The sequence below is a fragment of the Apium graveolens genome, chromosome 10, assembly GCF_009905375.1.
Source record: "Apium graveolens cultivar Ventura chromosome 10, ASM990537v1, whole genome shotgun sequence".
NCBI classification, from domain to species: Eukaryota; Viridiplantae; Streptophyta; class Magnoliopsida; order Apiales; family Apiaceae; genus Apium; species Apium graveolens.
In genome coordinates, this window is record NC_133656.1 from 124,235,301 (window position 1) to 124,248,937 (window position 13,637).

Consider the following 13,637-nt stretch of genomic DNA (forward strand, 5'->3'; position numbering starts at 1 on the left):
GCTATCATGGCTACCTTGTCATCAAGGTCTGAGACTTTTAAAGCTTCCTTTGTGAAACGATTCATGTAGTCTCTTAAGGATTCCTTCGCTCCCTGCACAATGCTCATGAGGGATGCTGAACTTTTCTCATGCACTCTCCCACTGATAAATTACTTAATAAAAGCCTGACTTAATTCTCTGAAGGATCCAATAGAGCTCGGGGGTAAACGACTATACCACCTTTGAGCCATACCCGACAGGGTTTGAGGAAAGGCCTGACACTTAATAGCGTCATTCACGGGCTGTAGCAACAGTGCATTGGAGAATGTCCTGACATGATTGGCGGGATCTCCAGTGCCATCATAAGCTTTAATAGTGGGCATCTTGAACTTTCTTGAGATATGAGCATTCATTATTTCTTCAGTAAATGGTGGGGTAGGATCATCAGGATCTCCAAGGGGAAGAAGATTGTTTGGATCAGCCCTTGGGACAACAGCCCTTCTCTGTATCAGACCATCCAGGTCTATGATAGGGGGAGGATTCCTCCCCCTTAGGGGTAATGGGGGTCTGGTGTTCTAGTGTGACTCCAAGTCGCGCTTCAGCCTTTGAATCTCAGCCTCATGAGCCCTGGTCATTTCCTGCACTTCTTGGGAATTCGTCCCTTGGGTGCTCCTAGGACGTTGGCGACCATCAGCCATCGGCTCTTTGCCAGCACGCCTCCTTCTTGGGGTCACTTCATCATCTGAAGATTCGGAGTCTCTCTCAGTGTAAGGACCGGAAAATTCCTGATCCTCGGGGATTGGAGCCAAACCTTGTATATAAGGGGGGCGATCGCCCTCGTGCTTCACTCCGCCCAGCATGTCCGCTTCCTCCAACCTCGGGGTAAAGGGTATCCCATATGGGGGGTTAGTAGTCATAATAGTTGAATACTCATACCCAATGGGTCGGGAATTCACAGGTGCATGTAGTTGTTGAACTTGGGGATTTGTACCTTGAGTAGCCGAGGGAATCGTCCCTTGTGGCTGAGGTTCAGTTGCCCCTATTTGGGCTTCTCCTTGCGTGGCTGCATAAGTTGAATGAGGAGGTACCTCCACGGTTGATGAAATCACTTGGGTTGTCCCCGTTGGTGTTCCTCCTTCAAGGGCTCTAACTGTTCTCCGTGTTCTCGCCATGGTTGTTGTGCCTTCCCACAGACGGCGCCAAATGTTATGGATTAAAAACTAGGATATATGATTGCTGTATTTATTACTAAGGAACGTGAGCTTCGAGCCTCGATTTGACTGCTCTTGTGTTTCTTGACTCGATCTGCCTTAACAAGATGCCTACGTACCTTGCTAATTTTCAAGGATCAAGTCAAAAAACGTAGTTCTGATTTGTGGGGTGAGGCCCCTTATATAGATGTTGGGGGTCCTTGAATTGGACTTGATATAGGAGACTTGGTAGTCAAGTCTCAAAATTAGAATGGACTTTGGAGTCCTAAGTGTTAGGAAACTGATTCCTTATCCTTCTAGGTCCCTTAGAGGCTAATCTGCAATGATTTATGTCCTTATTTGGACTCTTCTTAACAGCTGATTTTTTCCTTATTAATTAATTACGAAATTAATTAATATTCAGGGTTTTGGGCCTTCTTTGTTCCATCAGGCCTGATCTGGTCCATCAGGCCTGATCAATGTGTTAACCTTTTTGGTCTGAATGTCATACATCTTCTTATTGGACCTTGTAGCCTAAATCATGTGTAATTAATGCAATATTTAATTACGTAATCAGGATTTATTTATTCCCTATCAATGTGTATTTTAAAAAAAGTAATATTAATTGTTTAATTAAAATTTGATGTTTTAGTTCATATATATAGGGTATAAATTATACTTAGTGTAATATTAATTTTATTATCTCGGATCAGTGGTTTATATTATTTTATTTTAGCCCAATGCCCAATTCACCGACCAAATCAAACTAATTATTTTTAGTTTATTTTTATTTATTTTTAAAGTCTGGATTAATAAGATAATTTTATTTTAAATTGAATAATTAATATATATGATTTTATTTTTGTTGGTCGAATTGTACTTTTATTTTAGTTGTGTTAGTCTAATCGAATTGTACTTTTATTTTAGTTTTGTGTTAGTCTGAATCAATCGTATAATGTATTTTTTTATATACAGTAAAATATATTATTTTCTTTATCAAAGTTCATTAGTATAATTTTCTAGGGGGATTGATAGTATTGTTATTTTATCTTAACCCGAGTCACATTATATATCAACTAAATTTAAAAATTATATTTAGTCAGCTTAAATTTAATTTAGCCCGAAGTAATAAATTAGAATAACATAAAACTCGATATGAATTAAAATTTAAATTGGTAGAAGAAGTTGAATTTAATTTAAATTATAATGATATACAGTTCGATATAAAATAGAATTGAAATTGGTAAAATAATAGAGGAAGTTGACTTCAATATCAATTAGAATTGGAATTGATCGATCAATTAAATAATTAAATAATGGTAATTAAGTAATTTCAGCAAGTACTGACCAATTAGAATAATATAAAACTCGATATGAATTAAAATTTAAATTGGTAGAAGAAGTTGAATTTAATATAAATTATAATGATGTAGAGTTCGATATAAAATAGAATTGAAATTAATAAAGCAATCGAGGAAGTTGACTTTAATATCAATTAGAATTGGAATTGATCGACCCAATAATTAGAACTAATAATTAAATAAGGGTAATTAAGTAATTTTATCAAGTCCGACTACCAAACTTTTAATGTTTCGTCAATTATAATATAGTATAGATATATAGATAGATTACTACTGCTCTAAAATCACCTAAATACAACCCACATATAACCATCATATAGATGTTATATGTATTTAGAAATAAGATGTTATTAAGTGTTTAGAAAGCTGTTTAACGTTCAAAATAAATTATATATAAAGAGTTAATTGCATCATTTTGATTTGAATACATCTTGAGGTTTGAATAAGCCCCAAATTAACCCAGTCATGTCGATACCGTCGCAATCAAACGCCGACAACGAGCAAGAACAAAATTCAGTCCCACCTTATCATCATCCTTGTCCACCTTCTGACGAGGTACTTCACCCAAACATATACTCACAACCTTCTGCATATGTTCTATAAAACTAACTCAACTATGCACTTCAGGTGTTTGATAAAATGCCTGACAGGGCTTATAAAATTGGTGACACCCTGCTATATTCTATTTAGTTCATCTTGTCCGACCTTCGATAAATTAATAGCCTCGATTAAGTAATACATTTTGTCTAATTGTCATTCCCGATTATAATACATATTAGTACATCATGATGGTCCCACCGGATACTAGTAGATATTAAAATTCTCTGGTTCCGAAACTTAATGTGCACACGTTTCACGTAAACATCTCTTGATTCTTGTAATGAATATACGTACTGATATTTGTTAAATTTTTTATATTTGTACAGCTATTTGACGTTTCGACAACAGTTGATCCTAGTTATGTAATATCCCTGATACGGAAACTTTTACCTCCTTGCTCTTCTAGTAGTATCTTGACTCGTAAAAATGAGGATAAAACATGTGATTCTGTGGTAGTAGAGTCGGGAGGGGAATGTTTGGTAGAAGGTGGATTATCGAAGCTGGAAAATGAAGTGGCGGATGTGTGTAATGATGAATATGAATCTATGGATACGGTAAATGCAGTTGGTGAGGTTCTTGGTCATGATGCACGTGGTGAGAGGTCTTCTAGTCAAGATAAGCATGAGGTTGCATTAGTGGGCGAGAAAGCCTGGGAAGAGTATGGATGTGTTTTGTGGGACCTTGCAGCGAATGAAACACATGCTGAACTTATGGTAATTAATTTAAGTTTAAAGTTGTTTATTACATCGTCACGTTCATTAGTTTCCGTCTATCAGTAAATGTAATGAGTCTTAGTTGTCATTGCGGTATGAAAAGGTGAATGAGTGTTCAAGAGTTCAAGTGTTAGTTTGGTGATTAGGCAACATGGCTATCTCTAACACGTGACTATGCGAAGCAGCATTGGTGATCAGTTGTTTCTCAGCTACTTGGGAGACTAGGCAAATATTAAATTCTACCTTCACAAGCGTGATAAACTTACATTGCACAAGAGTTTCGTTCCATCAGAAGTCAAAGGAGACAAATCTATAGATGGTTAGATTAGATTGCTCATTGCTATAATGGTCATGGTTGTCACGGTGCTCGACTAATTGTTGAGAATGATTTCTAGGTAGATCCCATTTAGTTTATAGACATGGGTATACTTAGTATTCTGGGCATACAATTTTACCCCTCTCTAGCAAGCATCTATAATGTATATATATATTTATTTCGTAACCTGTTCTAATTATTATTTTTTCTCTCTGAGTTATATAATTTCTGTTAATAGACTACCTTTCCTTTTCTTGTACTCGGCTGTTCAGGTTCAGAACCTGGTCCTTGAAGTTCTTTTGGCCAACCTATCGGTTTTTCAATCTCCACGTGTTACTGTAAGTTTATTATTATTACAATTATTGGATAACACATGATAAAAGAAATTATTGGATAACTTATATTCAACGTAATGTTCTTACATACTCTCTTTTACTCTCTAGACGAGGAATAGAAGCACTCTATGTAGTTAATTTAGTTATATGGATATTTTGAAATTATTTTTTATATTTGTTTTTGTATTTTAATCTCAGGAAATAAGCCTTGGGATTATTGGAAACCTTGCTTGCCATGAAATTCTGCGGAACAATATAACTAGTACAGAGCGATTGATAGAAACAATTGTTGAACAGTTGTTTTTAGATGACATCCCATGCCTTTCTGAAGCTTGCAGGTTGAAATACTTATGATATTACCGATTTTGTACATATTACTTTATTTTCCGTAAAAGTTAAAAATTATACATAATGTTATTTATTCTCGGATGAAGTTTAACAACAAAAGCTATCGGAGCATATAATTTATTTTATCTGAATGTTATGCCTGAAATGTCTATACTATGTACTTGGCATGTTTCTTCACTTTCGTTCCTCAGATCTTCTGTCTGTGTCATTGCTTTCCGTTGCAGAACTAAAGGTCATTATGTCATATTCCAATTGTTTTTACTTCATTGTGCTGATCTTTTCTTTAATAATATTTTTGCTAGTATATTTTGTAGGATCTTTGAATACACTAAAGCATCAATTATCTAGTTACAAGGTGTAATTAAATTTAAAACAAAAAATAGTTCATGGTCTGAACTTTGTGAGAAAATTTGGTTCACCCTTTGTGGTCAACTATAACTATTTTTCAAGCCCATCTATTATTCAAAAAATGAATTGTCGTATACTGTTAGAGTTTTGGTTTATATTATACTTTTATCAGTTGTGTACCTGAATCATAGAGTGAAGATACTGATAACTTGTGTTTGTTGTTAAGGTATTTTCTAATATACTTGGTGTTCTTGTGCAAGACATAAGTTCATATTAGCACTAATTGTATTTTTATTTTTTTCTATTTGACACAGGTTAGTGACTTTGTGTTTACAAGGTATTGAAGGTCTTCAATGGGCTGAGGCAATACAACCTGAAAACGTTTTATCCCGCATTTTATGGATTGCAGAAAACACGTTGAATCCACAACTTTTAGAAAAGGTAGAGTACTTGACTCAATAAGTGCATAAGCAATGAAAAGTGATTTCTTGGTCTTACATTCCTTTTTAACATTAACATGATTGTTTCAATGATGTGAATTTTCGATAGATGTATTTACCTCTGAGAATAAAGTTAGTCTTTTAGCATAAGTTTATAATTGCAAGTCTATATACTTATATACAAAAACTACTTGCCATTTAGCAAGTAAACAATTTAAGGGGTGGTGGTTCTTATTAGTAGTTAGTTTTTTTGTATAGCAATGCAACAGTTATTGAATTTAGTGAATCTTATAAGTACCAAGAATAATGGTCTATATAGTAAACTGGGCACGATATGTGTGGCTTCCTCATATAATAGTAAGTAAACTGGTTGCTCTACTAACCCGCAGTCGTTAACAGCCTTCTTCCGTAACGCCCCTCGCCTTGTCTAGTTTTCAATCTATGTTCCCATGTGAATATTTAGGTTTCCGACCATCTCTTTATGTTCAATCTGTTATTCGGTTTTATCAGTTATCACATCTTTCTTATTTTACTCTATGCTGCCATTACCTTTATAACTTTATAGCACAATTGATATAGCTTAGCTTAATTTAATATAATTGAGATTGCTTCTTTTTGAGGGAATGATATAATGATTCATTAATTTTTTTTGGTATCCCAATAGAGTAAAGAAAGAAAAGAGAAGGGTAAGCATGAATATATTATTTGTACACCAGCGTCCTCATCACTTATGGTCTCGTATAATCAAGAAAGCAAGGTCTCACTAAAAGTTGATGTAAAGAAACAGTTACCAGGATATACCTCATTTTCTCAATAATAAACATGTTTAGCATTATAAATTTGATATGGATTTTGAGCCTCTTGGTATCCTTAAAGGCAAATTTAACCATAACAAATGATAAACTACCCCTCTTATAAATTCCGCTCCTTTCAAACCAAGTTGCATCACCTAGTAAAGCATTATCAGTATCTTCACAACAGAGTAGTCATAGATAAGTTTTCCTTAGTAAACTATTAAATGCGTATATATATTATAAGCTTTTTTACAATTTTTTGATAGCACAAGTTTAGTAGATATGATTGGTAAACACAACAAGATTTCTATCAACATTTGTAATGGACTTCCTATTTTTGGCAGAGTGTAGGTATGTTGTTAGCTGTATTAGAATGTCAGACAGAAGTAAGATCTCTTCTTCTACCTGGATTGATGAAGTTGGGTCTTCCCACAATTCTGATTAATTTGTTGGCCTTTGAGATGAGCAAATTAATGGGAGAACGAGCACCTGAAAGGTATTTCATCTTTTGTTCTATTTAAATGTTATAATTACCATCAAAATATCCTCATTTCTTTGCAAAAAAGTATTATATATATGTGATATTTGTTTATAACACTGTCTTTTTGTCTAGCATTATACATCATATCAAGTTCTTGTCACTTTAAAGGGTACATCATTTGACAATCTTTAAAATTTTGGACCATATCATTGTCTAACCAACTAACGGTCGGGTTCCTCTTGTTTGAAGAAAAAAAAACCATCTTATCCCTCTTTTGAACGCGGTGCCTTGTTTTATGGACACCTAGCAGTCGCATACCAATTTTGGTTGTCTTACAAATTGTAAAGTTACAATGCTCCTAAAAACTCAGAAGTTTAGGATAAGTGTTTAAGCGGATCATTTATTATTTAAACACTTCCGCTCACTCGAAAGCTCATTTTTAGGTCGAGAGTGGATCTCTTGGTGCCTCATTTTTGGGCAAATATGTGCCTCAAGTGTCCCAAAATTTAATAATTAAGAATAGTGGGTGTATGAGGGAATCGAACTCAAGACTAACCTAAGCTCTGATACTAATCGTTAGTTTTCTATGGAAGAAGTGAAAGATGATATAGACTACTTTGTCCTAAAACGTAAAATTGCAAAAAGAAAATATACATTATTCATGAACATGTACGTGGTATCATATAGAGCCAGACCCTAACTAAAATCTTAATCATCTCTTAATAATTTGCTACAATTTAAAGGCTTCAAAACTCGTCATCCTAAAGATTTGCTCTACACTGACCAATTATTCTGAAAAATTATAGATATAAAATTTATAATATTATACATATTTTGGTATTAGAGTATGTTCTTCAGGGGCTTGTTTACAATATTAAGGCCCAAAATCCATAAAACTAACCATGATCGACAATCATAAACATACAATCCTATAAACCATATTCAAAAATCATAACAAGCAAAAAAACCACAACCATAAACCAAAACAAAAGTTCAAATCCATGGAAAACAAAATCGAAATTTTTTCCAGATCTAATTTTGATTTGAGTTCTAAATTACCTACATATGATGTGAGACTTTTTTGCTGAAATGTTGTTATGGTACATGAAGCAGAGTCTGTACTTGTGTCTAACTTTCTTGATATTTCTTTTAATCTTAGATTCTTTTGAGTCCTTTTTGTATTATATTTGAAATATAAGTGAGTGGAGATGCTCTTGTTTTTCAACTTTGTTTTCCGTTGCAGAACAGTCTATCTTTATAACAATTGAAGCAGGAGAATTTTATTATTTTTAAACTTGTGTTAAGGTACTTGACCGATCAATTTTGTAAATATTTTCAGGTATCCTGTTACCGATTTGGTACTGCGGACAGCTGAAGCCCTTTCTGTTGAGGATTATTCAGAAGAACTCTGTTCAAGTAAGGAGCTATTTCGGCTGCTCATTGACTTGATCAAACTTCCTGATAAAATTGAGGTGCAACACTTTGCCCATCTCTTTACATATATTGCATACTTGAAATTCTAACTACGTTTTGTTTTAGATAGAAACATTTTGGAAGTTATTTGTTTTCATCCAACTTCATGCAATTATAGATGAAAATGTCTAAATTAATGGAGAATAGTATAAATACTGATTAAATCCTAAATTGATGATAAATCTTTATATATATATATATTTAACATAGTTTCTTTAAATTATAAACACGAGAAGATCTCTTTGAATATTCTGAATTCCACAATCTATGTTTTTTACTCCTCGGAGAAAACTTGGCAAGGTTTTTAATTGGATAGGATGTTAATGGTTTATCTAAAACTAATTGAAATTCACGAAACATCCTACAATGTAAAAGTAATCGTCGTGTTGTGCAACAAAAGTATGTTGTAAGCCTTTATATATGTCAAGTACCTTGCTATCAATAATATAATATTGTTATACAATCTGATTGAAAACATTGTGCCAAAAAATTTGGTGTTGCTTGAACATAGATGCATTTTTGTTATTATTACAAATGGGTTAAATATCAAAGTGGTCACTCAACTGAAGGTCATATATCAGTTTAATCATCAAATTTAATGGCGTATCATTTGAATCACTAAAGTCATAATAAATATCAAACAGATACCTCAAAATATGTCCGAGAATTAAAAATTATTTTCTGGAGTTCTATATATTTTTCTTGAATCATATTACAACCAAATGAAAATATATGAATTCTAGTATTATAGATAATATAGTAAGATTTTTAAAAATTTATCTACTATTTAATTTTAATTTTATAGTTATTTTCTTTATATAAATAAAAATAATTAGTAGATCAATTTTTAAAAATCTCAGTATATCATCTAAAATACTATGAATTCATAACTTTTCATTTGGTTGTAATAGTATTTAAGAAAAATGTTTAGAATATAAAATGATTTTTAATTCTTGATCACATATTTTGAGTTATCTTGAGGTATATGTTTGATATTTATTATTATATTAGTGATCCAAATGATACCCTGTTAAGTTTGATGATTAAACTCATATATGACCTTCAATTACGTGACCACTTTGATATTTAACCCTATTGCAAATTGATCATGAAAGATACAGTTATACATAGAGGACATAGTTATACATAGAGGACATTATGAAGCTTGAAATAACTATAAAAAGTCCAACAGTGAACGGTGTTCATTAACTATCAAGTTGCAACAAAATTATACCTGGTGGTGTGTATCACAGTCGCATATTAAAGTATGTGTATTGTATTTTCCCTTTTTCAAGATTAATTTGAAAATGATTGAAATGACATTTTATAAGTTTTTCCTTGTTCGCTTTTCAAAATTAAATTTCTTAGCTTTTCAATGTATAAGCATTTAAATCTCTATTTTCGATGTAATCCCTTAAGCGGTCAGCAAATAATAGCACATATTATATAATTTTATATAAGTTAGATATAACACAAACACACTATAACTGAAATACAAATTATTATTATTAATTATAAATTATTAATGAAAGTAATGAATTTATTTTTCTAAATTTGATAAATTAATTTATAATAGAAATATACTATGTATTGAAAAACTAAATATAAATATTATCATTTTCTTATTTATATGTTGTAAAAAATATTATTATGACATTTTTAGATAATAAAACATATATTGAAGCATTACAAATCATTTAATAATAAATATTTGATTTGAGTGTTGAATATAAATATAAATGTATAGTTATAATAATTTGCAATCATTATAAGAGGTACATCTGATTATTATTTAATAACCACTTTCTACAATTATATTAATATAAAATAATAACTTTTTACAATTATATAAATATTTTATTAAGATTTTTGTTTAGTTCGTACAATTTTATGTTGAAACTTAAAAACCATTGTCTGGTTTCTTTTGATTGTGGATTCCCAGATCCTTTTGTTATGGTTTTCTACTTTTTTCTGTTGTGATTTTCTTTCTCCGGAGACAATGTTTGTTCTCACTTTAACAATGTTGAGGTAGAAGGTGCTCTGTAACAAGCCATGTATCGCACACACCCAGTATTAGCAAGTTATCCTATGTTACTCGGACAATGCAGTAGAAACTAGCAAGAAATTGTGCAAAGTTATCCTATGTTACTCGGACCCGGCTAGAAGTGTCCGATATGGACACAAATTCAAGTATAGGACTCGACGACATTTTGAAAAATATAAATATTTTTGGCCTTAAGTATCCAAGTCTGAGTGTCCATGTTCAAGGGTTGAGTGTCCACACAGGTACTTGAAGGTGAAATGAAGAGTCTGAGTAACATAGGAGTTATCAATAGAATGCAACCTGTTGTTGAAATGTCCAAATCTTTAGGACCTCTTACTTAAAAAAAGTCAAATAAAGTAAAAAAATCAAAAACATGTTCAAATTGATTGTTTTCTGAAAAGAAAAGTAGAAAATTTGAAAAACAAGGTTTCCTATGCTATATCTACAATTTAGAAAATTTTAGAAAAGAGTTTATATGGTTTTCTTGGTTTTCTATACAAAGTAAAGGGTAGTTTTCAAAGTTTGGAAAACTTTAAAACACGTCACATTCTTTGGAAGTCTATTTAAGGTAAGCTAAGCAAGTTGAGCATAAAAAAGTTGTTTGCATGTAAACAGTTTCTTGATAACTACACATGATTAAATCTCAAAATCATAATTATATTAATTTGAGTACCAATATATCCACAAATAACTTACAAGTTTTTCAAGTGTTATAATATCTCAACTATTTAAAAAATATATAAGTGCACTTTTTGGTTTATTGTGATAAACAAATTTGACTTATATTGTTTATAGTGAAATATATTAATAAATTAGCTCTGAATTTTTTATTCTGTTGACTAGTAAGTGAAAAGAACATTCTGGAACGTGTTTTTCATTTTTTTGTCAAACAAGTTTTGGAAAATCTTTCCTTAGTTTTCACTAGTTTTATAGAAAAGGAAAATTTTAAAAAAAAATTGTGTAAATTTAGAAACAGAAAAATGGAAAACTTTTCTGCAAGTAGACAGGGCCTTAGCTTCTTGTGCAAGATCATGCTAGTGTGCTAATGTTACAATTCTATCTCCAGTGCAGCTGTGCCTTTGATGCTCAGTGAGTCGGTATTTATATTGTAATTTTAGCTTCTCAAAGCCTCAGGACGCAGACAGTGTAAATTATTCTATGTTGCAGGTCGCCAATTGCTGTGTTACTGCTGCTATATTGATGGCAAATATGCTAAGTGATACAGCTGGCTTAGTCATGGAGATATCACAGGGTAAGGTGTTGTGCTTCTGAACTTAATAATTATGAGTTTGAATATGATATAGCAGCAATCATTGATTTTTTATGTCCACATCCAGATTTGCTTTTCTTAGGATGTTTGCTTGATATATTTCCCTTTGCTTCGGATGATGCTGAGGCACGAAATGCAATATGGAGCATTATATCAATATTATTGCTTCAGTTTCAAGATGTTGAAGTGACCCCAGCAGTTTTGCAGCAGCATGTTTCAGTTTTAGTAAGTAATTCAGATCTTATCAAAGAGGAACTCTTTGATCATGAGCTTGAGGACTCTAACATAAATCACGAGAGCTCAAGTGATCACGCTGTACCAAATTCCAGAATCACCGCAGTATCCTTCATTTAAATCATTTTTTTAAAAGAATAAAAAATATGTAGCATATGTGTCTGTGACAGACCAAGTTTAACAATTCGCGGTTTGTTTATTTTGAATGACGTTTACTATTGTTGCAATGTCTTTCCTTAACATGTGCTGCAGCTAAGCACAATATGTCATCTTTTAAGCCAATGGAGAATGCTAAAGAATCGTGGCAATGGAAATAATATCACAGAACAAGATTACGATGATAAAGATGTTGACAAATTGCTAGAGTGCTGCTATAGGTTTGTTAAGTAAGACGATCATATCATCTTTCTCCAAAATTGTACTTCGTATGTAGTATCGCTTCATGCCGAGTCCTCTCTTCCGGCAGAATTGACAACATCATGGCTGTTTGAAGCAACGCAGGCAGTAGCACCAAATTCTAAAAGAAATTTCCCTGGTGCCCATTTTAAAAACCTCTTCAGCATTGCAACGGTGATATTAAAAAGTGCCCACCCCCCCAAATCACAAGTATTGTAATTTTTAAGTGGAATTTTATTTTTTTGTTAAATTAGGTGTAAATTGTACCCGTTTGAGAAAATTTAAAATAAGTAACTTATTACTTAAAATAAATAAGTGATTTACAAGTGTTAAGTAAGTGATAAGTAGATGGATCATTATACGTTATATAAGTTTTTGGATAATTTTACTTATAAGGCAGGTATTTTTTTTACTTAAATAAATCAAAATATATAATTTTTAAATATAATTATTTTAATTGGTGAATTTTAGATTAGATTAACATTTATAAATATTTTTTTTAAAACTAAAATTAATAAAAAGACGAAAAATTTAAATAAGTTGAGAAAAAAATGGCATTACTTACATTTAACTTATCAGTTTATAAGTTAATAATGACTTATAAATTGTGTGGACAAATACTCATGAATAAGTATTTACAGGTTTATAAGTCCGTAAGCAACTTATTTGCTTGTCGCCGAACATGCCCTAAGCGTGTAAGTTGTGACTAATGTGTGCATTTGAATAGGAATGATGGGGTCTATATGCCCGTATGCCCGTTTGGAAAATCTTAAAATAAGTAATTTATAACTTAAAATGAATAAGTAAATTATAACTGATAAGTAGAAAAATATTTATAAGTTAAATAAGTGTTTGAATAATTTTACTTATAAATCATAATTTTTTTTCTTAAATGAACTAAAATAAATAATTATTAAATATAATTATATTAATTCTTGAATTTGAAGTTAGATTAATATTTAAAAATATATATTTTAAAACCGAGATTAATAAATCAATGAAAAATTAAAATAAGTCGAGGAAAAGTATGTTGTTACTAACATTCAAGTTATCAGCTTATAAGTTATAAATTCTAACTTATAAGTTGGGTCGACAAACGATCGTAGATAAGTTGTTACGGACTTATAAATTATAAACGACTTATAAGCTTGGCGCCAAAGAGGCCCTACAGGACTATATTCATAGAGTTGTAACTCCTCCTTAAGGCTGCACAGAATTCCGGTCTGGACCTGTAACCCGAACCAGACCAAGTCTACTGGTCCAAGACCGGGACCGGACCGGACATATCCGGTCCGGTCCTCAGTTCTTATAATTG

The 13,637-nt window shown here is 31.9% G+C and overlaps 1 protein-coding gene across 1 annotated transcript; it reads left to right on the forward strand.

Moving 5' to 3' along the window:
- Positions 1-2,889: 2,889 nt before the first annotated feature.
- LOC141693857 (uncharacterized) lies at positions 2,890-12,650 on the forward strand. Its single transcript, XM_074499041.1, has 10 exons — positions 2,890-3,085; positions 3,457-3,843; positions 4,432-4,497; positions 4,693-4,832; positions 5,505-5,631; positions 6,769-6,920; positions 8,245-8,377; positions 11,590-11,674; positions 11,760-12,031; positions 12,179-12,650. The coding sequence occupies exons 1-10, from the start codon at positions 2,996-2,998 to the stop codon at positions 12,314-12,316; spliced, it is 1,590 nt and encodes a 529-aa protein (XP_074355142.1). The 5' UTR covers positions 2,890-2,995; the 3' UTR covers positions 12,317-12,650.
- Positions 12,651-13,637: the final 987 nt, after the last annotated feature.